Raw genomic sequence first — 25,902 nt, 5'->3', positions numbered from 1 at the left:
AAACCTCATTATCTGGAATAATTTAAGACAATTAATGGCTTTTGTTCCAAGCACCAGATCAGCACAGTTCTCTCAATGGAACCGGGTAAGTTTGGCCCTCTTCTTTCATGCAACACTCAGGGAGGTAACAGCTCCATTAAATCTTTGATTTTGGTTCATTAGTTGTCTAAAGAATACCCTAAACTAAAAGTTTGCCACAGTGATTAATTCCAATGCCACAGATAACAAAGGCTAATCTACTCTAGAGACACAAATAACGAAAAAGAGTTTTCACCACCAACTATTGGCATTCCACAAAAGAAAATATCCCATGGGTTCCCATTATCCAGAAACCTTTCTCAGAGGAGCTATTCCCATGCTAAGACAAAAAGAAACACATGAACAAAGCACCCTCTGCTGCCCTGCAGCCTCCTTTTGTTCTCCCTTTTGTCCCAGGCAGGATGTGATAGGAGCACTAAACCTAAAGATAGGAGCACTGCTCCATCTTCCATCCTTGCTTGTGTGTTGCATTCACAGGCATACAAAGATGAGGATCATCGTGTTTTGTGCATCCAAAAAAATAATCTCAGCAATGAATAAAATTGAGAAAATATGGCTGAAATTTGCATCTTGACTAAAATCTTTACTATTTTTCAAATACATTTTTTTTAAATTCTGGAGAAATATTCTGTTCCAGACATTTTTGTTTTAACCTTGATAGCCTCAATCTATATAGCACATCTATTTTGAGAGCCTCTAAGATGCTGATGTCTTTGCATAAAAGAAAGTGCAAGCTGCTTCTTGGAATAGCGGCGACTGGAAAACATTTTCACATTTTCATAATTAGAGCAAACAACCTCATGAAAACTCTCCAGAGATCTACAATAGCTAATATTATTAACCTGTCACTGAAAACTCATCCATGCTTCCTACTTAAAAACCAAGAGGGTGTTCATGCCATTCTTCTCCTGTGAGAAATTTCTACCTGTGATAAATTTCTATATAAGGCAGTGATATTTTTTTTCCAGTAATTGATGGTCTGGGCAATGTTGCACAAAAAGAAGGGAAAAATGAATTTGCCATTGAGTGTGATTCATTATTCCTATATAATCAACTTTCTCCTTCAAAGCATTCTTAAAGCTGAGTGACTCACACACTAATTGTACCAAATTGAAAAGAAGACAAGTACAAAACTTTTACCTCTTTGCCTCCATTTTGGGGTATTTCAAAGAAAGCATAGCAGAAGGTTTAACAAGTGATGTATAATTTCCATTGTCTAGCAGTCTCTTGGGACACCCAAAACTTATTAAAATGGAAAAGACTCTGCTGTAACTCTGTAGACAGAACTGCAATCTGCATTCAGGACCTGACTGTTGAGGAGACAAACTTCAGGGGAGAATTTTGCATAATAAAGATTTTCAGTAGAGTAGGGTCCAGAGAAAAAATTTCCAACCAAATGCACAGCAAATGGCATGGTGGACACTGAGGGAGCACCCTCCCACATGGCCTTAGGGATGTATAGCATGAAGTTTTAAAACATAATCATCTTGTGGCCAGTGTGGTCCTCCTGTCCCTACAGTGAGCAGTGAGTCTCTCTACAGTGCAATCTTCTCCGAAGGTCTTGTGTGTCCGCTAGACAAAACTGGACTATCCATAGTTGTAAAGCTTGCTTTGTTTCATGAGAAGACAAATAAAATGCCACTTAGACTACCTCATTAACATTAACAATAATGATGTTATTTTATTTGGCCTTTGATGAAATCCCAGGAGAAACAGCAGTGCAAGACATCCACTATTTTTCACTGTAAAATAGCATTCTGTCCAATAGCATCTTCCTTCATTTTTTTCTGTTTAAAATTACTGAACCTTTTCAGAGGCGGGTCTCCACATGAAGGTAGGAGGGACCATGGAAGGAGTGGGGCAGGACTTGCAGGCAGAACTCGGCGGGGCTGCAAGAGCATGGATAGCACTGTGAAGAACTGTCACTTGACCTGCTGCAGCAGTCAGGCTGCTCAGAAATACCGCACAAATACACTACCCCAGCACTCTCCACCAGCTACCATCAAATCTCTTTTCCTCTAAAGCCAAATAATGAGGAGACAGAAGTGAAAAATGTAGGATTAAATTAGCCAAACAAGGCATACCTGATAAACAAGATGTTTGCATGAGAAATAACACCAGCACAGGACTTAAAATAACCTGTCTCTCAACCTTGTTGTTGACCCAGTCAGATAATGTATTGGATCTAGCTTGAAAATTCAAAGTCTAGGTAAAACATCTAGCTGTGTTTGGAAACTCTACATTTAGGTCCAGCCTTCAATCTGTGAAAGTAAATACCCATTTACCTGTCTGACTTCTCTAGGTGGACATCAAGCAGCTGAAGAGTGCACCCCCACATTTTAGTAAATAATTCTAGAGAAATATTCTACATGTATCAAACTATAGCTATGATGCAGATACCATGATGCAGAAAGCACCTTAAAAAAAGGAAAAAAAAAAGTATTTCTCTTTGTGATTGGCAGGCTATGTCTTGGTTTTTGTACTGTTTTTTGCTGAGCTAAAGGGAAGGGCACAGGTGGTCAGCAACGCTACCCTTCCACTGCATCATGCACATTGGGGTCTCAAAACATAGGCAGGTAATGGCTGAAGATCCTCTTTGCAAGTTCCCCCCTTTGACTCTGACTTGAGGTACAGGAACTCCCAAGTTCCTTAAAAATCAGACCAAGATGGCTCAAATTGAATGTCTGCAATTAGAAACGGTTTTGAAAGTTTGGTCAAGCAGGCAGTGAGTCACTGAGGTGAGACAAACCTCAGGAGCTCAGTGTTCCATTCTCCAAGGGTTGGTAAGACCTGAGCACTGAGCAAGCCCAGTGACCGTTGCCTGTACTCAATTCCAAACATGACTGAATGCTGCTTCACCACTGCACCTGGTGACCAGAGAAGGTCGTCCTGCAAAAACAGCACGTCAAAATCTGTGCTGTGGTTTTCTTGCATTTGCTTGTTCCTCTTCTGTTCACATTAGTATGTCTAGGACTAGTAACCACGGCTACATTAATCCTCAAATACTGATGGTTAATTATGATCATGCACTGGGATTTTTTCTGCTGTCCTTTAAATTGACATACTCAGATCACCCTGGAAAAAAATGTCTCTGAAGATAGAATTTACCATGTTTTCTCCTACTGCAGTAGCAAACGTTTCTGGAATTTTTCAGGGGGGGAAATGCCAGAAAAAAAAATCAACAGATGGGAAACCTCACATACACTCCCTGGTTTCCCTAGTCATGTGGTTAGAAAATAACTTCCCTTCTCACACGTGAGGAAGAGCAATAGAAAAGTGGTCTCCAAGTGTGTGGCCCATGAGGCAAATTCCCCTCTGAACACATACATCTGAATGAGCAAATGCTTCAGCAGAAAAATCCAGAAGAAAACTTTGAGAATGGCACAATACCAACATCAATACAGCGATAGATTCACAGCACACTCTGGTAGAGAGAACTCAAAGAGGGAAACAAAATTATTGTGGGAGACAACTTAATGCTTTCCAAAATGTCACTTGGCTCGAAACAGAGATTCGGAACCTGCTAAGTGTGTTTTAAGTGCTTGGAATTGTGGCTTTTAAATGATCAACAAACCCCTTAATGTTCATTATTCAAAGCACGAAATGCCACTGTGAGAAGGGCAGCTGACTTTCTGGCTAAAGTGCCCATTAGAGAGATGCACTTAGGGATATCTAATACCCGAGCAACACAGAATTTGCAAACAAGTTTGGCTTCGTGGCTGGCTTGCCTGCGAGTCTTTCAATGCAGTGTTTTGGGGCTTGGGTTCCCTGCCCGTGCTTTGTGAAGAGACCTAAGAAACATTTTGTGTGCAAAAGCAGCAGAGATCTTTGCACTTATTTATAGTTCCCCTGTTGGTTTCTCCACTTACATGTAGCACCTTCCTAAGACACCAGCAAAGTGAATTGTTCTCGCCTTGTCCAAGGGCTGTTTCTGGTACTATCATCCTCCCAACCAAAAAGGCATTACAGAAAATAGCTGATTATATCCAAAGAAAGGTATTTCATTTAGTGCTTTCCAGCAGACCTGATCTTGGTCCAGCCTGTCCCAGGGCAGCATGGTAGTATAAGATACGGTAGTCCATGACGCAGACTTGCCTTCTCTCATTATATAAAGGGGTTGGAAGATGAAGTAGAGCATGAGAGGCTATGTATAGGTGACTATAACAAAAAAACTAACATAGTTTTGCAGCCTTCAAAATTTCCTACAGCAGAAAAAGTGAAGGCTGTATATAACCTATTGTGTTGGGTTTGGATCTCACTGTGTCTGGCTACCATCTCCCTATTTTCATTGTTACTTCTATAAAAGGAAAACAGCACCCCAAAGGAGGTTTCTTGGGGCTCCAGCAACATTAGCACTATTAAGGAATAGGTCCCTTGCAGAGTTCTTATTCATATTATGCAATTAGTATTTCATACGGTGAAGAGCTGCCACTGAGCAGAAAGATCCTGAAGTCAAAAATACAAAACATCATCAGTCAGGGGAACTAAGGGAAATGATCTGAACTTGTTAAGGCATTGCTGCCTTAAGGAAATAGTGTGATGCCCAAATATGTGCAACAGCTCGCCAGGCCAGAGTTGATACTGGCTGCAGAAGCCAAAGGCAGGAGATGCCAATAAGTCTGCAAGCTTGAAATGGTATCAACAGATGTTACCATTTTGAAGCTGTATTAAAAAAATTATTTGGCTGACATGCAGGGGGACAAGATTTGTTTATTTCTGCATGATTGCATAAATAAAGAAATATTAAATTTACCTTTTCTCAAAAGCACTCACATTTTTTTCAATGAAGCATAACACTACAAAAAATATTTAACTGTTTTTCAAATCTCAGAATTTTTTTCCCCATTAACAAGTCCTTTGACCTGAAGACATTTCATTTTTAGATTAAATCAATATATCCATTCTTCTTGGGAGTTACGAACATGGCTTTGTGGGAAAAATGCACCTCTTGAATTAGAAATGGTATAATAAGATCTTTAGACTGCTTCAAAACGGTGGTTTCCTTTTGCTGAGAAGTAAGACTCCTGAGGAAACTACTCCAGGTTTGTTGCTCATGAAGTACACTCATAATTTGGATAATTAACTAAATGCGACAGAGTCATTATCTTTTCCCTAAAGCTGTTTTATTTTTTCCTGTAGGAGTTTTCTCAAGTTAATTTAATATTGTTGATTTTCCCAAGTTAATTTAATACTGCCAAACAGGTAAATCCTTCAGAGATTTAGTTAGTCTCAAACCCAAGCTAGGCAGACAGCTTGCTGCCTTGTTTTTGCTGCCTTTTTAAGGATGTTGCTCTACCTGCTTTTCAAAAACAAGGAAAACATTTTTAACCCTATGCTTGATTGCTCCTATGAGGCAAATCAAAAAGGGATGGCAAGAGGACATTGTTTAGAAAAACAAAGCTCTCTTTGCCCCGTCTGCCAGTTCCACTGCTGTCAATGCTGTTCAGCTGCGAGAAAATGCCGACTGCATCGATACATGTCAGGAGAACTGAATTGCTACAAAATGCTGCAAACATTTTTCCCATACTGAAGTTCTGGGAAATGTAGACGAGTATTACAGAAGCAGCAATGCTAGATGAGCGCCACTGAGGCAAAATTACAAGTAAACACGTAGCACAAATTCAGATGCGTAATTAAATAAAGCACACCCTTCTGAGTTCCAGCATGCTGCCTGGGTGTTTGAAAACAAGCCCCAAAGGAGTGGTTAAGGAGAGGCCTCTTCAGTGAAGTGGACCAGGATGTTCTCAGGGGATGGAGAACTTCCCTGGCATGCAGAGCACACTGATACCAAGCAGCACAGCTTGCCTTCAGCTGGGCTGCAAAGGGGAAAGTGAATTTTTATCCCGTAGTTTCACACTTATTTAATATGGAACCAAGCAATTTCTGCCAAATCCTTACCAACAGAATTGAATAAACAGAAAAAAGAAAACAAAATCAAGAAATAAAATAAAACAAGACTGGGATTCTCTACTGACAGTCATTAACTGTATCATTTTCTTTCTGTGTAGACCACTACTGCTTTCTCTGTTTTGCTCTGAGCAGACAGAATTTTTTTCAACACAGTTATACGCCCTTTCTTTGAAATGTTTCTCACCAGGAGCACTCCACAGTGCTGACAGGGAAAGCACAGGGGCTCTGATAGCACATGGGCTCATTAAGACTTTTTGCTTGAAGCCAGCATCACTGGAAACCAAAGTGCTCTCCATACACCAGATCAGCTGAAGTGGTCGAATGACTGAATTATTTGTGGCTCCATCTCTCCAGGGCATACCTGCAGTTTGTAAATTCAGTTCCCTAGCACACCAGCTTCCAGCTCAGAAGACCATTTTTACTTTCTTTCACGCTGCAGCAGTTTTAAAGCCTCTTCTTGCCTTCATTTCTGTGATGTGCATCCACTTGCTTGTCTCCATGGCAGTTTCTTCCTCTTCAGCATGTAAATTATTCATTCTGGCTGTCATCTGGCTCAATTTAGCTTCCATTTGCAATGTAATTTGAAAAAAGCAGTGTAGATACAGCCTCCTCTCCTAGCCCATCTGCATGCAATGGGAATGGCCTCAGAAAGGAGAAGGAACCAGAGTGCAAAACTTCGGTTTATGTCTCTTCTGCCAGGATTCGATAACAGCACCCATTTCTGAAGAGTTCAGCATAAGTTGCCATTTTTCCTTATACGATCTAATTGTATGGTAAACAACCATGGGACGAATATTTATGGGCAAAAACTCTAGTCAAAGTCCCCACTGACACAGAACAATTTATTTTTTCTCAGTAAATAATTTTGTAAAGCTTTTCCTATAATCAGATTTCCCTGTAGTTCAGCTGAAAATGCAGGGAAGAAATTCCAAAAAAAGTGATTGATGAACAAAGAGATTTGAAGAACAAGTGGGGATGACCAGGAAATACAGCCACTTATTTTTATTTTAAGGAAGAATGAAATAGTTCTTTTAACCTTGGAAGAAAATAATCCTATTAAATAAAAGGAAATTGCATCACTGCCCCAGTTCTATTGCAAGAATAAAGTCCACAACTGATTTCTGTACTGCCCGGTAGGGTAAGGGCACACAGGCTTGTGGAGGGCTGCTCATCCGTGAGAATAACCTGGGGAGATGGCAGTGGCTGCCTCTTTCACTTCAGGGCAGCCTCTGTATGACTGAACCCTGCTTTGAGAGGAAGCCCTGAGAAGCTGAAATCAGTAATTGAAGAAGTTGCCACACACTATCTTCCAAGCACAGGCAATGCAGGCCCTCCCTGGGCAAGGTCCTTGAATGGGAATGATGCCACCCAGGAGGCACAGCCATCAGGAGGAGCAGTGCAGGGGTGCCTGGCGTCATGATGAAGGGTTATAATGCCCTGGCCCCCAATTCCTGTTGACTCAGAAATAATAGTTTACTTTTGTTTAGCTTTGATTCTGTTCATATGTTTTAAAAGGCACATGCCTTATTTTTGCTCACTCTTCCTAGATTTTCCAGATGTGTGTTAAATTCCTACAGGTACTGCCATTTCTTACCCCATCCCGACAGACGCAGCTCCCCTGGTGCACTACCAGGAAATTGGAGAGCCATGGCACAACTTCTTCCATTAGAAAGAACTTGAGAAAGAGGTTAAAAGCAGTTCAGTGCCAAAGGGCTCAAGGTCTAGCTCTGCTCCCTTATCATACATCGTGCAGTGTCTTGCCCCAGGCACAGTGCCTACTGGGGGGGTGGGGCTGCCAGGGCCGGAGGCACAGCTGCAGGCATCAGTATTCACTGCTCAGGGCAAACACAACAGCACAAGAGAGGTCATGTCATCAATCACACATGCTGCACCTTATGTAACTTAATTTCTGACTCATGATTCAAAGAGTAAACCAGTAGGATTCATTATAATCCACCTTCTAATGCCAATAGAGGACCTGTTAAAATATATATTTAAAAACCTAGAAATCACTTCTTGTATTTTTTTCTTCTTCCTCAAGCTCTCTTACCCCTTCTTCCACTTCTCACTTTCCTGTGATGCTGAGACACAGACTCTCCAGGCAGTTGCCCAACTAACCTGTGCTTAAAATGGACTCCAGGGACGGATTTCCAGCCCAGGGATTTAGCTTTCCATCTCCATTTAACAGTACCAGTAGTTCAGCAGCTCAGCAGCTAAGCCTCTGTGAGTAGCACCATGCATTTACCCATACTATTATTGAAGCTGAGGGTTTAATTAGATTTCGGTTGTTTGATTCAGCTCAAGAACTGCGCCAGAACTGTTTGCTCCAGTACTGAAACCTCCAAAACAGCTCTACACCCAGTAATACATGCAAGATATTGACCGCAGTTGCTCAATGATTTTTAGGCTCATGACCTTGGGCAGTATTTCCCCCTCTCTTTTCTGAACTACAAAAAAATGGGATAATTTACTGTCTTGTTTCAAGGTAAAGGGACATCATCAGCCTAAAATAATTTCTTAACACTTTTTTTTTTTTTCTCCCGATGGACAGAAAAAGATTGTGATGACAACTCCTGATATTAAACGAAGAAGCTAACCTATCTTACTGATACTATTTTTTTCCCAATCTCTTTGTCTCTAACCTCTTCTGGATGAATGTTTTCAGCAAAATAATGTCTCTATTTTGGCCTACAACAGTAAATGAAAAAAATCTTCCAACAAACTAGACTCCTATTATCTATTTTGACACAGATACTGTTTTCAATTTGTAAGTTGCAACACTGTGAAAGTCTGTAACAAATGAGGATAGTGGTAATTTTGCTGGGGATTTTATAAAATGTTAATAAACACCATTTTGCACTTGCATCCTTTGTCTCAATGCTTAAAGCACCTACCAAATAGAAATTAAGACTCTTCCTAGTCCTGCAAAAAAAGCCTAATATGATGCCAATTTTCAAACTGACATGATCAGAGGTAAAGGGACTGAGACGTGCACCCCAAAACTCTGGTTCTGCTCTCTTTGCACTCATCATGATGTTCTATTTTTAGATTTTCAGTCTGGTCTGAAGCCACTTTCTGAAGTGGGATTAATTGCAGCTGCTAGAGTGCAGCATGACAATGGTATTTTTTAATATACAACTAACAGAAAAATAACTTCTGGATATCTAATAAAAGGAACTTTATTAATGAAGTCACATGTACAGCAACATGTCCCTTGCAAGGAAACATGGGATTCCAGGGAATAACCAGACCACTCCAGTTGTACTGGTGGTGGTGGTTTTTTGGTCACTTCACAGTACATGAAATATGGGTGAAAAAACAGCATGGAGGGTACGTTGCCTGCTTCTGCAGCACATGGATCTGTGCTTGTCTATCATGAGACAAGACGAAAAGCAGGTATAGAAAGAAATTAACAGAATTCACCAGCTCTTGCCAACCAAAATCTCCCAATGTTTGCCTAATTACTAATTTTTCTCATACTATGCACTTTTATAATCCTTTGCAATTTGTCATTATACTTCCGTATTTGGTATGTTATTTTGCCCAACTAAAAAGAACAAATCCAGGAAAAATCTAAACATATCTCAGAATCTGAATGGACTGAATAACATTCTGTGAAGAACTAGTGAAGTGACTGCAATCTCCTCCAAACACTTTTTTCCAATTAAGTTGAGGTCTCAATCTATTTTCTACCATCCTTACTAGTTCTTCCAGACCTCAACCTCATTTCTGTCTTCAGGCCATCACAACCATGAAAGCTCTGCCACCACAACATGGACAATACCAGAACTGGATGTCCAAAAGAAAGCCTTTGTAACTCAAAGGAAAAAGAAGACAGAGCAAGTAACATGACTTCTGCTTCAGAAGGGCTTGCATGCCTGTAATTATTTTTTTTCCCACTGTAAGAATTGGTCTGAGGAAATTATCTCTTCTAACAAATTTATTTAGCATTTCAGTGTCCTTTCCATCAAAGATCTCAAACTGCAATGCTAAACTAAGTGTGCATCAAATTCACATTTCAGAAGGGAAAATTCAGATACAGAGAAGCACTAGTAAGCAGTCGGTCAGTGGATGATCTCAGAAGGGAATCACCTTGAAGCCAGGAGAAGTTTTGGTACTGATGTTAGCAAGACCAGGATTTCACCCTACAATCTGATGCCTCTGCCATTTCCCTGGTAAGGTTAACAACTCCATGAAAATCTCATTCAGATAAGGCCATTTTGCTAATTTTGCCTCCAAAAGGCTGTCATCATTATAGCAGTAAGCTATGCAGGGGGATAATTAAGTGGTTGCAGCAGAATGAACAGTTCTTCAATGATACCTTTTCCCTTGTACATTGGTTATGATAAACAGTATATACATCAGACAGAAGAAAGCATCATCTGGGCCCTATTTCCAAGCAGTAATGATCTTAGAGCACCCAGAAAGGTAGACCTGACTGACAAAACCCGTCTGTTTCGGAGCTGATTTGCTTATTTTGTACACCTGCTCAGTTCGTTTCATTTGGTGTTAATACACTTTACTTCACAAGAATCTTTAACTAATGAAATAGTTGTTAAAGAGTTAAAGAATAATAATTTGATTGATTGACAAATGTTCTCTGTACTGCTGCCTTTTCTGGACATCTGTCATGCTGCATGCTGGGAACTGCCCAGTCAGTGTAGGGACTTTTCCTAAGAACCTTACGGAGATACAAGAGCTCCTTATTTAAAGAAAGTCCTCTCATGGCACCATTGGAAGACCGTTCTTCTGCTCCCTTCTGGGTACTCTTTTTTCCCCTATATAATTGCTATGCAATTTTTATATAGATTTTTATTATACAATTGATGTGTGATCTGTGTTTGCATGCCTCAGTGGAGGGAATGACAAAGACAAAATAGGACAGCTGTAGTTTGCTGCTTTGTTTGTTCGGGTGTGTTTTGAGGTTGGTTTGTTTTTTCATTTTTAGCTTTGATGGCCATTTTCACTTTGCCCTCCATTTTCATCATCCACCTTCTTGACATTGTCCAACCTAGTGGGGACAAGTTTCCCTTGATACTGTCTGTCTACAGTACAGCTTTAGTGAAAGGAGGGCTGCTTAGTTCCCCTTTTTATCCTTGAGGGATGAAACCTTCATCCTTTTAAACTCTGACATTTGCTGCTGACTAAGGGTAGTTAATTAGAAATAAGCTCAGGTATCCTCTACAGTCATTCATGTACCTTCCCTGTAACATATTAGAAAAGCACCAGATATTGATCACTGTGGTTGCGTGTTAGTAAGAATCTACAAGTGGTTCACAATAACTAACAAAAAGCTCCATCCTTTGCTACATATCCTGAAGCCTCATACTTGATACTACCTAAAGTCTTCATTCTCTTTCCTCTAAGAGCAATACAGAATATGAAGCAAAGGTGTATGTTAAGATTGATTCAAGCCTTCCCTGTTCTGCTGAATAGGCAGGAATTTTCTGCTTCTCTGGTGCAGTTTGGATAGCTGTATAATACAAATCCAGCATCCTGTGGAGATGTCTCAGGGATCACAGTGCAGTCCAGAAGCTTGCAGCACTGTGATGAAGCTCCCATGGAAATGCCCCTCTTCACCATAATTAGAACTGGTCAGAAAGAGTCCTTGAAAGATGCTCAAACAGTTGTCTTCTGCAGAAGTTTACAATCTGGCTTTAAAAATCCTTAGAAATCTTTTAACTGAGCAAAGAAGCTAGGAAACTGGTGATCTTTAATGGGCATGCAGGAGGGAAATGCCTTTATTTATTGCACAGAAATCTTGAGATGTGTTTATTTATGTATTTAGCAATTGTTTTATGTAGCAGATGCTGGAAAGCAATATATCAAGATGCCTTTGCAGGAAAGTTTGGAAAAACCAATTTATTTTACCAAGACCTGCAACCTGAAGACTGTAACCATATCTGATAGGTTTATCTCCCAGTATTTTCCTCCAAACTTCCCCTCACTGCAAGACCTTCCTGCCAATCTCTGTGTGGGATGATAGCAGTACAAACAGACTGGAGACATGTTTTATTTCCCCAGACTGTTTTTCACCTTCAGGACTTATTCATGTCTTCTTATATGTTCCTGAAGAACAGCCTGGGTGACTAGAGTAAATGCTGTCACACCTTCTTCAGAAAAGGTGCTTGAGAAACACAGGGATGGTTCTCCAGGCTTCTGTGTTTGGGAAAGCCTATCTCCTTTATGGAAATGTCCTCCTATTAAGAATGGCCTGATTTTCCACATGTTTTGTAGAGGGGCTCTAAAAGATACAGATGAAATAATCTGGAGACTTTCTTAGCCCTAACTGAATATATCTGAAGGTTATACCTCTTTAGTTAAAAATAATGGCTCTGTCTATATCCTGATTTTGAGTGAACTATAAGTATAAGCAATAACAGCAACCAAAAATATGAGATGTTAGATTAAAACCAATTGTTAGAATTTGAAGGGTATGATTCCTCACTCAGTGTTCTGATATAAGCAGATTTTTTTTTGCTGTGAAAGGAAGAATAAAATGCAGGTTTGTCCAGTATTTTCAAAAGTTTGTTCCATTTATAATTGTGTGGCAATCTGAATTTATGCAAATTAGATAAAACCAACTAGTTAAATAAGTAAATTATCAGCACATTTTTATGATCAAATGTTTCTCAGAAGATAAGAAACAAACATAGATTAAGAGTTCTGAAAATACCTTATAATTTTAGAGGTTTTAATTAAGGCACGTAAAAAACTTCTAATTTGAGGAATGGAGAACATCTTCATTAGGATCCTTTGTAAGGTCTTAGATAAAGTGTCCAATAAAATGGGATTTAAAAACTAAAAAAATTTAAATACCACTGAGAGCTGGTCTAGAAGAACAACAGGGGAGTTTGTTCATGGTAGAACACGTACTGGTAGAAAAGGAAAAGCCAAAACCCAGCTATCATCACACAACCTCTCTAACAACAACAACAACATCCTTCATAAATTTAACATGGACCTGAACAAACTTGACACTGTACAAGATGGAGAGAAAATCTAAACGCTACAAGCAAGGTGTGTTACAGAGCACCCTGAATCACTGCTTAGTGCTTCAGAAACCCCATGTGGTTCTGTAGGATAATGCCATGTGAAGATGCTCATTTTCATCCAAGACAGCAGTGAAACCCTATTAAACAGCTTGACAGACTAATTAGCTGGAGTACAGTGCTGAAGAACAATATTGCTTTGGTATTACTCCACTAGCTCACTTGAAGCTCTCTTCACTGCACAATATAGACATGCCCTTCACAGGAAAAACTTAGTTCCATTTATTAAGTGACAAACCCCTTCTGACTCAGTTTGCCCCTCAAGCTCTATATTAAATTCCTGTCTTCATAAACGTACTGCTCTATGTCAGATGCCATAAACAGCAGCTGACTCTAATGAGGTCTGTATCCAAAATCATAAAAGAACTCAAATAAAATGCCACATCCATATGTATTTGAAATGTTAAAAACTTTCAGTCTTCTCAGGCATAATTAAAATTTGTGTTCCGTATATGCTTTTGCCCTCTGGAAAAATAATGATCTATCATTTTAAAGGCATCAAAGCATGTTTGTATGATTGGCATTAGTTGGGTTTCTTTGAAAAGTTGTATCTATAATTCTGTTTAATGTAGGACTCCCTCTGTGCATTTTATATGTGTCGACAGTGAACATACCTATATTTTCCCTCTTTTCTGACAGCAAATCTGTTTCTGGTATTAAAGAGAAATACACTGAAGCAAGGATAAATGCACTAATTTTGTATGCAAATTTCATGTATGCAAGGTGTATTATACAATATATGTGTGTTTGAATTACATGGATTTTGTATTTAATGGAGTTAATTAGTGTCTACTTTACTGCTGGTTTCACAGAGCTGGCTTAGAACCTGAAAAGGTGCTTTGCTGTTCAGAACCCCAGCCAGATCTATACCTTCAAGACTCTTCAGTTTAGTGTTCTAAAGTGCAACCACAGCAGCCTGCTCCCACACACCACTGGACCAGAACATCAGCCTACAAATGGCCTGGACTTCTGTGAGTACTCATGAGCAGGCTGAGTCCCAAAGAATGATGAACTGGGGTTTTCCCCACTCCTATGAGAGAGATTCAAGATGTTGCTCCACTCAAATTTGCATGTCTTGCTTACTAAGTGTATTGCAGTCATTAGCTAACCACAGTTCTACTAATCCCCATATTTGAATGCTCTTTCATTTCGTACTTCCTGCGGTGACTGTAATTATATTTCAGGGCTCATTGGCTGGGAAAGTTAAATGACATGATATGAAAAGAATAAGATTAAAGCAAGTTTTCAACTCTAAATCTCAAATATACAAGAATGTACTGTGAATTTGCACCAAATGAGACTGTCATTCTTTATCCTATAGTTAGCTACATATAGAAATTGTCCCTTCTATTCTATTTCTTTTCCTTATAGCTATTGGTTAAATTCTTATGCTCTGCTCACTTACTATACTGAACAGTACAAAAAGGTCCTATCAAGATAAAGTATGCCAGAACCTCAAGTAACAGCTACAAACATAAACCCAGATTTCCAGAAGAGCTTTCTTCCAATGGCCCTGAGGCAAACCTTGCTTACAATCTGGAATATTTTATTTGTACTGTATTATTATTATTATTCAGAACTATTAGCAGAACTAGTAGCAGTATCTATTAGTAAGTATTAAAAATTACCATTATTATTTTGATCACAGGAAGAACAGCATCTACTTGGGATCACAAATACACTTACATCTTTCAGGAAGCTGTCAAGGTTTGCACATGGATGACACTACTTCAATCACAGGATAGTCACATATATAAATATAACTGAATATATAAAAAATAAAAATATTTATATGCAATATAAATATAATCTAATATGGAAACTCTTTTTTCCTTACAGTAGCTGGTTCTGTTTTTCCCCACCGAGGGAGGAGGCAAGTTATGGTTTAGTCCATGCAGGGCTGAGAGAGAAGACTTTGTTTTGGATTAGGGGGAAATAAATAATGAAGCAATCTAGAAGTGTCATTATATTAATACATGTGTTTGAATACCTACACAGAAGGCACGGGAGGTTGCTACGATCAGTGTTTCCCCTTCTCCCAGTGCCAAGTGTAATTATAGATAGCAGCAACAGATGTTGCCAATAAGCTTAAAAGGAGAGGGAAGTGGTAGGAATAGAAATGCAGTGTCATACAGAAAAACAACAGGAGGAACACCTGAAAATGCAGTGACTTTCCCCCAAAGACAGACCCATGGCAGCAGTATGTATCTCTCGTGCAGTTAAACAGATGGTTGTATAGACTGTAATGGTACAAAGATCACAGAATATCCTGCAAAGCCATAGAAGGAAGGAAATCAGTAGCATTGCTTAATAGTCTGCTTATTTTACAGTCAAGTGGACTGCCAAGCAACTAAGCTATAACAAGTCCCATATTTAGGGGAAGAAATGTTTGTCTTCTGTCTCTGCTTGCAAATGGCAAGTGGAGGGCATTTCTAAGCCAGATAATGTGAGTACAGCATGTTCCCCAAGCCCTGAGCCTATGCTGCTGAGCAGCCGGTGTTAATCACAGCAACAGTTGACACGAGCGCCTTGCCAGTCCAAGTTTATCATCATCATTGTGACTTTTACTCTCTACTGCTCAAACCAAACCAAAATAACCCCCCAAAACCCTGCAGTTACTCAGGAATCTTGAGATTCCCACATTACTTAACATGACTGGATCTTTTTGGGATTACACAAACAACAACTCCTGATGACAAGAAGAGCTTGATTTGGTTGTCTAACCACGGGCATCCAAAGACGTTTTGAGATGCATCGGGTAGCTGATACACTGACACAAGGCACAGACAGAAGACCCCCAGAAACCAACAGCTAGAATCCAGGTGAAATATGACCTAGGGCATCTGAAATGGCTCTGGATAACTCATTTAGGCAACTGATCTGGGCCCCAGACAGCCCCTTTGTGTCTTGCATTCTTCAGCTTCACCACTAAAAATGTTTTAGTATTGCTATTGAAAAGCACCTATACAAAAGTACAATTATAGACAGTGTATACCCTTGGGAGCACATCTTAAATCACTCACAAAGACTACAAATGCAGTATTCCTCTGAATACAAGCAGATATTGAAGACTCTCACCCCAGAGAATCACCTTGTAAACCCAGTGCTCAAGCCTGAAGAAAAATGTGGTTAGGGCAAATGACCGAAGATGCTAAAGAATAACACTTCAAGACTCCATGTAGTCAGGTCCTCATCCCAGAGCATCCTGCTGCTGGACAAGGACAATGCAGCAACAAAACAAGCCTATAGGTCATATAGGTAAGTGGGGCAAAATGACTCCAGCCTGGGACATCGACATCCACAACATTATTTCAAGGATAAATCTAGCTGGTCAGTCTTAGCAATACTATCCCACAGGAGAAGATGTAATTACCTGAATGCTTTGATAGGCATTTGTTATGTCATCAGTGGCTTTTCAGGAAGCACCTGACTACCTTTATTCAGAAGATACATGTTTTTCCCTGACTGAGCTCTCTGACATCGATGTTTTCCAGGATTCTGTCTAATAATAACAAAATAAAATTTAAGGTGTGATGAAAAACTAATCTAAGTTTACAAGTAGTACCTCCATCTAGACTATATCACATTAATGCCCATCTGAAATATTAAGGAATGAAAAACAATTGTTAAAAAGTAATGATTTAAAACCATCAGCAGGCATTTTGAAACTGATTCTTTTTGTAATTCACTGTTTTACTTCAAATAATGGATCAAATTAATGACAAAACCACTGTTTTCCTTCATTCTGAAATGATACTAAGAATCAAAGTAGGATTCAGCAATGGAAACTGTGAGAGCCTAGAAACCAGGCCTGTGAAAAACTAAGACAAATAGCCTGGGAAAGCAAAAGCTGAGGCTGATTGAAGATATACCTCAAACACTCCCAAGACAAAACCATGAGTCACAGGGTGCTTTCTGTGGAGGCCGAAGCTGATAAGGCTGCCCGATGTATCTGGGGGAGAGAGCCCTGTGGAGACAGGACGGCTCTGCCCTGGGGCACCTGGGCAGATTTCAAGGGCCATGTGTCCGGTGAATGAACTTTGCTTCATTATCCACGAAATGCATATTAAAGTTGACACCCCTCAATATGCTAACAAGGGCTGTCCTGATCATGCTAGTGACATCATCCCATGAAACACCTTACCCCTCCCTGTACATGGGATACGTAGGTCTGTGGGTTGACCTAGGGGACGGACCCAAGGAAAGTGGGTATAAATCAAAGGGGAGAAGAAGCCCCCCCCCGGGCCGTCTGGAGAGAGCAGTGAAGCAAAGAAGACGGATGCCAGCGAAGAAGATGGCCGCCTCCTGGAATCCTTGCCGGCAGGATCAGCGCAGGAACCCAGACCAGTGATCTGTATTCCCCCATTCCCTCTATCTCCCTCTTTTCCTTTTTCTATTAAGAAATGCAAACCATATTGTATTGCTCGCCACAGCTTGCTCTGTACTTAGCCAATTATCATGTGTTCAATTAGTACATTGTAGGTAGTTAATAAATGCTTGAACTTGGAGACTTGTTGTCCGCTCCAATTGGGGATGTGCGAATCTGAGTCACTTGTCCCCCTCGTCAGAGCAGGACGTGACAGAAACACCTAGTGGCTGATTAGCACTAAAATTTGATTGGAATATGACTAAAATGTCTTTGTTTGGGAAATTACTGCATTTAAAGTCATAATTTTCAGTTCTGTATTTACTACATTTCATAGCCTTGACTCAGTTCCTCTCTTTATATCTCTGCTGGTTTAGGCCCTGCTGGGACCAGAGACCACGTTGCTGTTGTCCCTCCCCCACCCTCGGACCGGACAGGGCAGGGAGTGAGATACAAACCCCAGGGTGGAGATAAGAAAAATTTAATACAACAGTTAAAAAATAATAAACCTAACAACAACAATAGCAATAACAACAACAATAAACATCAATAACAGTAAACAAAAAAGATATACAGAGAAATACCGCAGTGGACACATCCAGCCCGTTGCACGTGCTTCCCTGGACCAAAGCCACAAAGGGAAGCTTCCCGCGCTGCCGCGCCGGACCTGACATCAGCATGGTATGAATAACCCAGCTGGAGATCCCTCCCCACTCTGGGGAAACTTAACCCTATCCTAGCTGAACCAGGACAATATCCCAACACTAAAATTGACAACAGAAACTCCCAAACCCACAACTGACAGCTAGTCTGCTCCCTGAAAGAGGGTATAACATAAAAAGGTTAACATATAGTTTCTTTATAGCTTATTTATTACATACAAGATATATGTAATAAACATTGTATGTATATGTAAAATATTTATTACATACAGTAAGAGCACATACACGTGCTTTTATTCTTTTACCCAGTAACTGCTGCAAACACAACTAGAGAACACAAAAATTGGGGTATAAATAATTACAACATGAAATTCTGCCATTGCTTCAAGCAAGTGCTGCTCTGCAAGCACAGCAGACACCTTCCACTCACCACAGGCACTTGCTGATAAACAACATTTAAATCTTGCTCGAAGCAGATAGAATTAGTGACTGGAATTGGAAGAAGCATTGCATTGTGCAGAGATGTACTGGGGTGAAAGTGCTTCCAGATGTGAAGATTTAGCTGAAGAACCAAATTATCTCCCTTACCTGTTAGAGACGACCCTTGTCAGTCCACTCGGACACCAGTAAGTCCCACCGAGCAGAAAATTTACCTACCTAACAGGAGCTTAACAAAATAATCCACAAAAAAATTTCCAAGAAAATGTCATGAACTATAACTACACAAACCAGAGTGACAGTAGGAAGGGCTGGAGCCTGAAGACCAGCCAGATGTGTTTGTAGTGGACAAAATGAGTAACTGGTGTCTGAGATGCACTGTGCATTGCATTGAGCCTGATCAGCCAAACCACATGCAGTACTGGGAGTCAGTCACTAACAACAAATAAAAAAGCAACAGGTTCAAGATAAGAATATGATAGACTGCTCCAAGCCTAATAACTGAAGGCCATGTCATAGATAACAATAACTATTTTCTCTAGATGCCTGCTTGTTTCCCTTCTCCAGGAGGACAGGCTTGTCTTACGTATCTTTCTTACCATCTCAGGGATTCTATCAAAACAGTCTTTTAGCTTCAGAACAGGTTTATATCCACTTTCAAAATACTCAATGCCTATCTGTTTTGGCAATCTATACTTCAAACACTGTGGCTTGTTGATGTCAGAGACCGAGCTAAGCCCTCTCTGTAGCAGACCAAGCTCTCCAAACCTGGTCTGTCCACTACAGACTGAGAAATGGTGTGGTTTAGATTTACTGAATTAATTCAGTGCACCTTTTTACACTCAGGCAACCTACCTGGCATGCTGTACAGGCTGTAAAAGAAAGGAGCATCGTGCTTTTTACAGCTGAGGACTATTAAGACTAAGCTTCCAGGGAGAACCTGAAACACTGACTGTTGGAAGCAATCATACAGCACATGAAACAGTGGTGTGTTCAGTGATCTTCTCCACTGACACATTTAGAGTTCTGAAAAGTAGGGAGGAAAATCAATGTAGCTCTTCAAGTAAGTTCCCAATACATATTCTGCAAATACGAGAATATTCAGAGTAAAGGGAAAACTCTCCAGCAGGAAAATCTCCGTGGGGCCATACTGGTGATCGTGAATGGGTGAATAGGCCTACACTCAGAAATCCGAGCTCTGTACAAAAGTGCCCTGGAGCAGCTGGAAGTTGCAGGAGATCTCATCATTAAGCAGAGACTTTCAGTTATTTCCTCTGAACTACAAGATGCTAAATCTAAAGCAAGCAATGGACTGAAAGGGATCTTACAGTAGATGCAGCTGAAAGGAGGGGAGGCATCACTAAGAAGGGCATAAATGCATTTGCTGTACTCACTTGTTCATTAGAGAAAGAGAAGGGGAAAAAAGATGCAAATTAAATGGAAATGCCTCATTTTCACAGGAGCCGAAAATAACACGGCAGCCCATGGGAAAGCACAGCTGGTACCCAGGCTTATTGCTACCATCAAGGCTGAATGGCTAGCAGGATTAGGAGCAAGCCAGGCTCAAACAAAACAGTGTCAGGCAGTTCCTCCTCTCCCCTGATCCCACCCCACCCCGGTTCTGCTCTTTCCTGCTAACTACACTGTTAACTCACATCCCACTGTTAATTCAGCTTCAAATGGCTGGCTGCACCGATCTGTGCACAAGATTACAGCTTGGGCTCCTGCCCGTTTTGTTACAGCACAGATTGCTTCTTGTATTGAAGAGGGAACCATCTGGGAAGAAGAGCAAATGCTCGGCTACTTAATTGGTGCTTTCAGTAAAACAGACTACAGTCAGGATTGACAGAGAAAATCACAAAAGCAGCCACTGGAAAGTGAGGGAAGGAAAAAGGAGCTTGCCTTCACTCCAAACTCTGAAAAGATCTGGAAATAAAATTTGTGTCAATCCCTAAACCCTGGACCACCTTGATCATCACAGCTTCTCCCCGCCCAGATCTAGAGACACTGCCCTATTTTCCCACCCCAAGCAGAAGCTGCCTCCATGGACATGATAAACTCTTGTTCACACAACAGTCAAGGACTGTGTGATAACAGTCAGTACGGCAATCAGTACAGCCAATGATCTATCATCCACCTTCTCATCTAGATATTAAAGGGAGATTAATTTCATGCTTATTATTTCTAAAATGGCCTCGTTTACTACAATCACTTCAATAGCATTTCTAGCATTTTCTACCATTTCCATTTTACATCTTAAGGATGTATCTTGATTTCTTCATGAGAATGTCAGCAGGTCTTCTTTAAGGAACGGTGGGCAGGATTAACCATTCCACCATCAAACCTGTTCATATCTGCCCCTCCTACCACTTGTCTCACCCTCCCCCCTTCTCTTACACATATATACTCTGTGTGCCTATTCAGCATATGAGATTTTAGCTCTCACAATTTCTAAATCCTCCACAATTCGAGAATTTATTCCAGGATCTTCCATGTTGCAGACTTCCTTCTCTCTTCTAGCTCATCACACCTCCTCAATTTTCTTGTTGCTCAAGAATGAAGATGATCTGACCTCCTCCTTCAGGGTTCCAACTGTTCTTCAGCTTATTTCAGTCTCCACAGATCAGCCATCTAGCCCATACTAGATTTTGCAATATCTCCCAAAATATATTTTGTGTTTGAGTCCTGTTTTTGTCAGAATCTCAAAAGTTTTAAAGCCAGCTCAAGTTTAGTGTTTAGATCCAGAACAGAACAAAACCAGTAGGCTGTGTGGTGTAAAGACTACCACCTTGGACAAGGGCTTAAGTGCTGAACTATTAAACACCCTCATACAGTTTAAGAGGGACATTCTCACCTAGTGGCCTCAGAATTGTTGATGCTCTGCCACTACAGATCAATAGACATGTTTAGGTGAGGCCTTCCCACAAGCAAGCATCTCAGGGAAGCATGGCCATATCTATGGGTTGTGCATTAACACTACCTATATCCATTTTCTTGGCATCCTCCAAATATATATTATTAGCTTTGCAGAAACATCACCAAAAGGTCTGACTGGACGGCAGCAAGATCAAAGAAAACAGTTATTCATTTGTTCCACAGATGTGAACTTCAAACCCTTTATCAAAGGTCATTCATGCTCGTTAAGAAACCAGAGAGCACAGTAAACAAGGTGATATTTCATTCCGAGTTTCTGAAAATACAAGGAATGTTTAAAAGTCAAAACCAAAACCAATAAACCATGTTGACATTTTTACATTAATATTACTTTAAAGTAATTTGACCTGCCTGCACCCGTATTTTGACACATGGACATTTTTATTTCAGCTAAGAAAGTTTATTTCAATTAACCTTAAACCTACACCTTGTTAACTGAATCTAGTCCTAATTGAGAATGTGTGTAAGGTTTTTTGTATCTGTATTGGGTCTGGCTGAGATGGAGTTAATTTTCCCCATAGCAGTCCTCATAGTGCTGTGCTTTGTACTGGTAGCTAGAAAGGTGTTGGTAAAACACCAGTGTTTTGGCTAAGCTGAGCAGTGCTTACACAGCATCAGGGCTGTCTCTCCAACATTCCCCCTCACCACTAGGCTGGGGGTAAGCAAGATTCTGGGAAGGGACACAGCCAGGACAGTTGACCCAAACTGACCAAAAGGATATTCCATACCTTATGATGTCTGCTCAGCAATAAGAGCTAAGAGAAAGGAGAAGGAAGGAGGGCATTTGTTATATACACTTGTCTTCCAGAGCAACCCTAAGCGTACAGAAGCCCTACTTCCCAGGAAGTAGCCAGACATTGCCTGCTGATAGGAAGCAGAGGATAAAACCTTTTGTTTTCCTTTGCTTTCGTGCACGACCTTTGCTTTTGCTTTATTAAACTGTCCTTATCTCAACCCAGAAACCATTTGTTATACTTTCTCTCCCCTGTCTGGTTGAGGAGGGGGAATGATAGAGCAGCTTTGGTGGGGACCTGGCATCCAGCCAAAGTCAACACACCACAATACCATCTTAATTAACCTTGTGGAAAAAAAAAAAAATCACATTTTTATTTAAACCTAAGGACACATACAGACAAATCTTCTAAGAGATCATGTACTATTTCTGAGAATAGTAATCACAGAAAAGACTGATCTCATCAATCAGCCTAAGCTCTTAAGAACCCAGCACAAAGGTTTTCGACACCTATTTAGGACAAGTCTGTCATTGATTAAAACCACCTTGACATGCTGTTCCCAAAGAAAAGGTGACCACCTGAAATGGCCAGTACTCAAACTCCACTGCAGTAACTTGTACCATAAGGTAATTGCTGTTGTTGACTTAGTTTTGGACATCAGCATCCTGCTGTAGCTGGTGTGAAATCACTTGCACAGAAGCAATCAGATAAAACTTGTGACCATGGAGGCTGTGTTTCACTTTGGGTTAATGTATAAGGCCCTGGAAAAAGCAATTTTATAATGAAAAAAGGAAGTTACCTCTACTTTTGCTCATAGCTAGCACTCCATTCTTCTTGCAAAGAACGAAAGCAAATGAAATGTTGGAAAACAAGGTGATTTTTTAAAATGTTCTTCAATATTTCTTGTCCTATCATGACTATCTCATTCACCACTTATTTTATAGTTTAATGTCTCAGATTGATGTTCACAAGTTTATTTTGATTAGGTCTCTTTCTGACTATATCCACTGATAACTTTTGCTATTATTTGATTGGCTCTCCTCATTTTCATCTTCAAAATTATTTAATCAGACCAATTCTGTGAGCTTGGATTCTAGAAAGCAGAATCATGGCCCAACAACTATGATTCAAGTTTAGCATTTAATAGTTGTGCATCTTTCCCTTTGAAATATATTTCTAGATGGAACTTCTGAAATATAGACAGGACTAACAGCCAGATTTTAGACAATTAAAAAAACCCAACAAAGCAATATGTAACCTCCAGCAGCTGATTTTCAGAGATGAAATACCAGTTTCTGAAAGCCAACTTGGCAGCATAATCCTCCCTTACCTGTACATAAGGCAGCACATGAGTCAGCTGCAATGCAGGCTTGCCCATGCCACGCACAGTATATCTCCACCCTCTTCTGTCAGTATGTCTGCAGTGCTTCTGGAGATGAGGAGGGAGTCTGATTGTATGGTATGTAAACTTCTGGGCTCCTCACACACAAGAGTTGCTACCTGCCATGGTACTAAACTCTCTGTAGAGAAGCAGTAAGACTACAGCTTCATATCAGCAATGATTTGCTATATGGGGAGACAGCTTCAGGCTCTTCCTTCACTAGGAAAAAAAGACTTTTAACTTTGGTCAACTAGTCTGTTTTACAATCCTAGTAAAAGCAAGGCAGTTTCAACTCACAACAGCTGTCAAAGTAAAAAAAAAAAAACAAAAAAAACAAAAACAAACCAACAACAAAAACAAAAAACACAAACCATATATACTACATAAATAAATAAAAATTGGGATTTTTTTTAAAGTCTGTCCATAGTTAGATTGCTCAATGACATAAAGACATGTCTTTCTTCCTAGTGTAAACCAAAACAGACTTGGAGTACATAAAAATCAGTGAACTAAGGAGAATAGCTGAAAATGCAGACAGCGCGTAATTGCTGCCAGACTGCAGGCAGCAGCTGCTGCCCGCAGTGCCTCTCTCTACAGTGACGGTGGCTGCGCTGACGTTCCCAGATTAGAGTCACATTGCTTTATTCCCTCAGGGAAGCCCCTGTGTTTAAGGGCATACTATTAAGGGTGGCAAGTCCAAACACAAGCCTTTTCTTCTTGTCTTTTTGCATAATTCTGTGTATTTGTCTATACGTTATTTTATGGAATAATTAACTAACTTTCACTACAGACACACAAACAAGACATAACCTAACTAAATGCCAGGCATGTAGTTCACTGAACTCCTGCAGTACAAGGCACTGTTTTAAAATCTACAGCTTCATTCCTCTCTGATACTCAGCCAAGACCTGCAGAGACTAAGTCATGAGCATACGTGCAGTGCCTCAGAGCGACCAAGCCAACGTCCATCTGCATCCAGACGGTCACTGCAAGCTGTAACGTGCAATGCCCACAGCAATGCCACCTTCTGTGGCGTGGAGGTGTATCCTAGCATAGTCAGAACCCTAGCTGTGAAAATATTTATACCTATGAAGATAACTCTAGAAAAGGTCCCATGTAAAGGCCTTTGAATGCCTGTTTTTAGTGGGACTCCTCTCTGCTGTGACAGACCACCTAGCTTCATTCCTTGGTCATCATAGCTGTTGCATCCCTATGGGCTGGGGCAACACCCAGTAGTCCCACTATAGCATAGCAACTGTAAATGATAATAAAGATCACGTAGTATGTCTTTATTTAACACACTTGAGAAATCCTTCATCCTACTGCCATCTCCTTGTCATGTCATAACATTCCAGCTGAAGCCTCAGAAAGACATCACTAGCAGGTCAGCAGTTTGAGGAATATGTTCACACTTGTACCGCCACAGAGCTTCTCTTCTGTCCTGTGACAAAGGACACTGTATCCTCTGGTTCAACAGTTACATGCTAGGCCTCTCACACTTGGGTAGTTTCTTGGAGGAACTTCCACTCTTGAACGCAACACTTCCAGCTCAGATCTTGCTGCTTTTTATCCAGCTGCTCATTTGCACCATTTGAAGCTTTTCTCCATCCATCTGCACAAGCAGCCTGGTATGACCCTCTTTGCTCTGTACATAATAATAACAGCTTATCTGGAGTTATCACTGTGGACCATGCAAGCAGCAGAGGACACAGAGAACAGCCAGGCTCATACACATTGCTAAGTTACAGGAACATTTTCCCCAGCTTACTTAACCCTCTAGAGGACCTTTGCCTCCACTCACTGTCTATAGAATTTCCAGAGCCTTTTAGTTGGACTGTTTGGGCTCCTGTGCTTGTGGATGACAGAGCACAGCATGGGATCTTCATACACAACCTGACATGTTTCTTTACAAGCTAATTTGATATTTCTGTTCTACTGTATTCTCTTTGATAATCTAAATCAAAGCTTGAGAGCATTTTATCAGCAGATGGATGGTTTGAGTGACTGGTATTACCTCTATGCAAATACAGTGGCACAATTTACTGCCACTGCAGCAGTCCTAGATACCTTACTAATGGCAGTAATAAATGCAGCCCACAGGAAAAAAAGGTTAGTGGTACTAATATTTTCCAGATTCAGCTCTTCCTGAATGATAAACATACCTTTTTAGCATCTTTCAGTATTGCTAATTACAATGCTTTTATTATTTTTATTTTCTATTTGTGATGAGCAGTATTTTCCTTGCACTAAGTCAGTTCAGAGTCAGTGTAACTCATGTTAAATATTGGTAAGCCAGTGATTTATACAGTTCAGGTTATGCTTGGGATGCTATCTTCTTACAGCAGTTCTTCCTTTTCTTGTAGCAGAGATCTTACAAGTGGAGTCA

At 40.4% G+C, this 25,902-nt stretch overlaps 1 protein-coding gene across 3 annotated transcripts in view; it reads right to left on the bottom strand.

The window, feature by feature from the left end:
* Positions 1-25,902, bottom strand: part of ST7 (suppression of tumorigenicity 7) — a 132,616-nt gene that overhangs the window by 80,360 nt on the left and 26,354 nt on the right. Inside the window, exon 1 of one of the 3 annotated variants that reach the window (XM_026867763.1) lies at positions 20,112-20,134. The exons of the other annotated variants lie outside the window; for them this stretch is intronic. Within the exon in view, the coding sequence (XP_026723564.1) occupies position 20,112 (1 nt within the window). The 5' untranslated portion in view covers positions 20,113-20,134. Of the gene's footprint in view, positions 1-20,111; positions 20,135-25,902 lie in introns of those variants that run through there. 3 annotated transcript variants of the gene reach the window in all.

The sequence above is a fragment of the Athene cunicularia genome (genome assembly GCF_003259725.1).
Source record: "Athene cunicularia isolate RWA chromosome 1 unlocalized genomic scaffold, athCun1 chr1_part2, whole genome shotgun sequence".
Taxonomy (NCBI): Eukaryota; Metazoa; Chordata; class Aves; order Strigiformes; family Strigidae; genus Athene; species Athene cunicularia.
The sequence above is the reverse complement of the archived record's forward strand: the minus strand, read 5'-3'. Positions and strand labels throughout refer to the sequence as shown.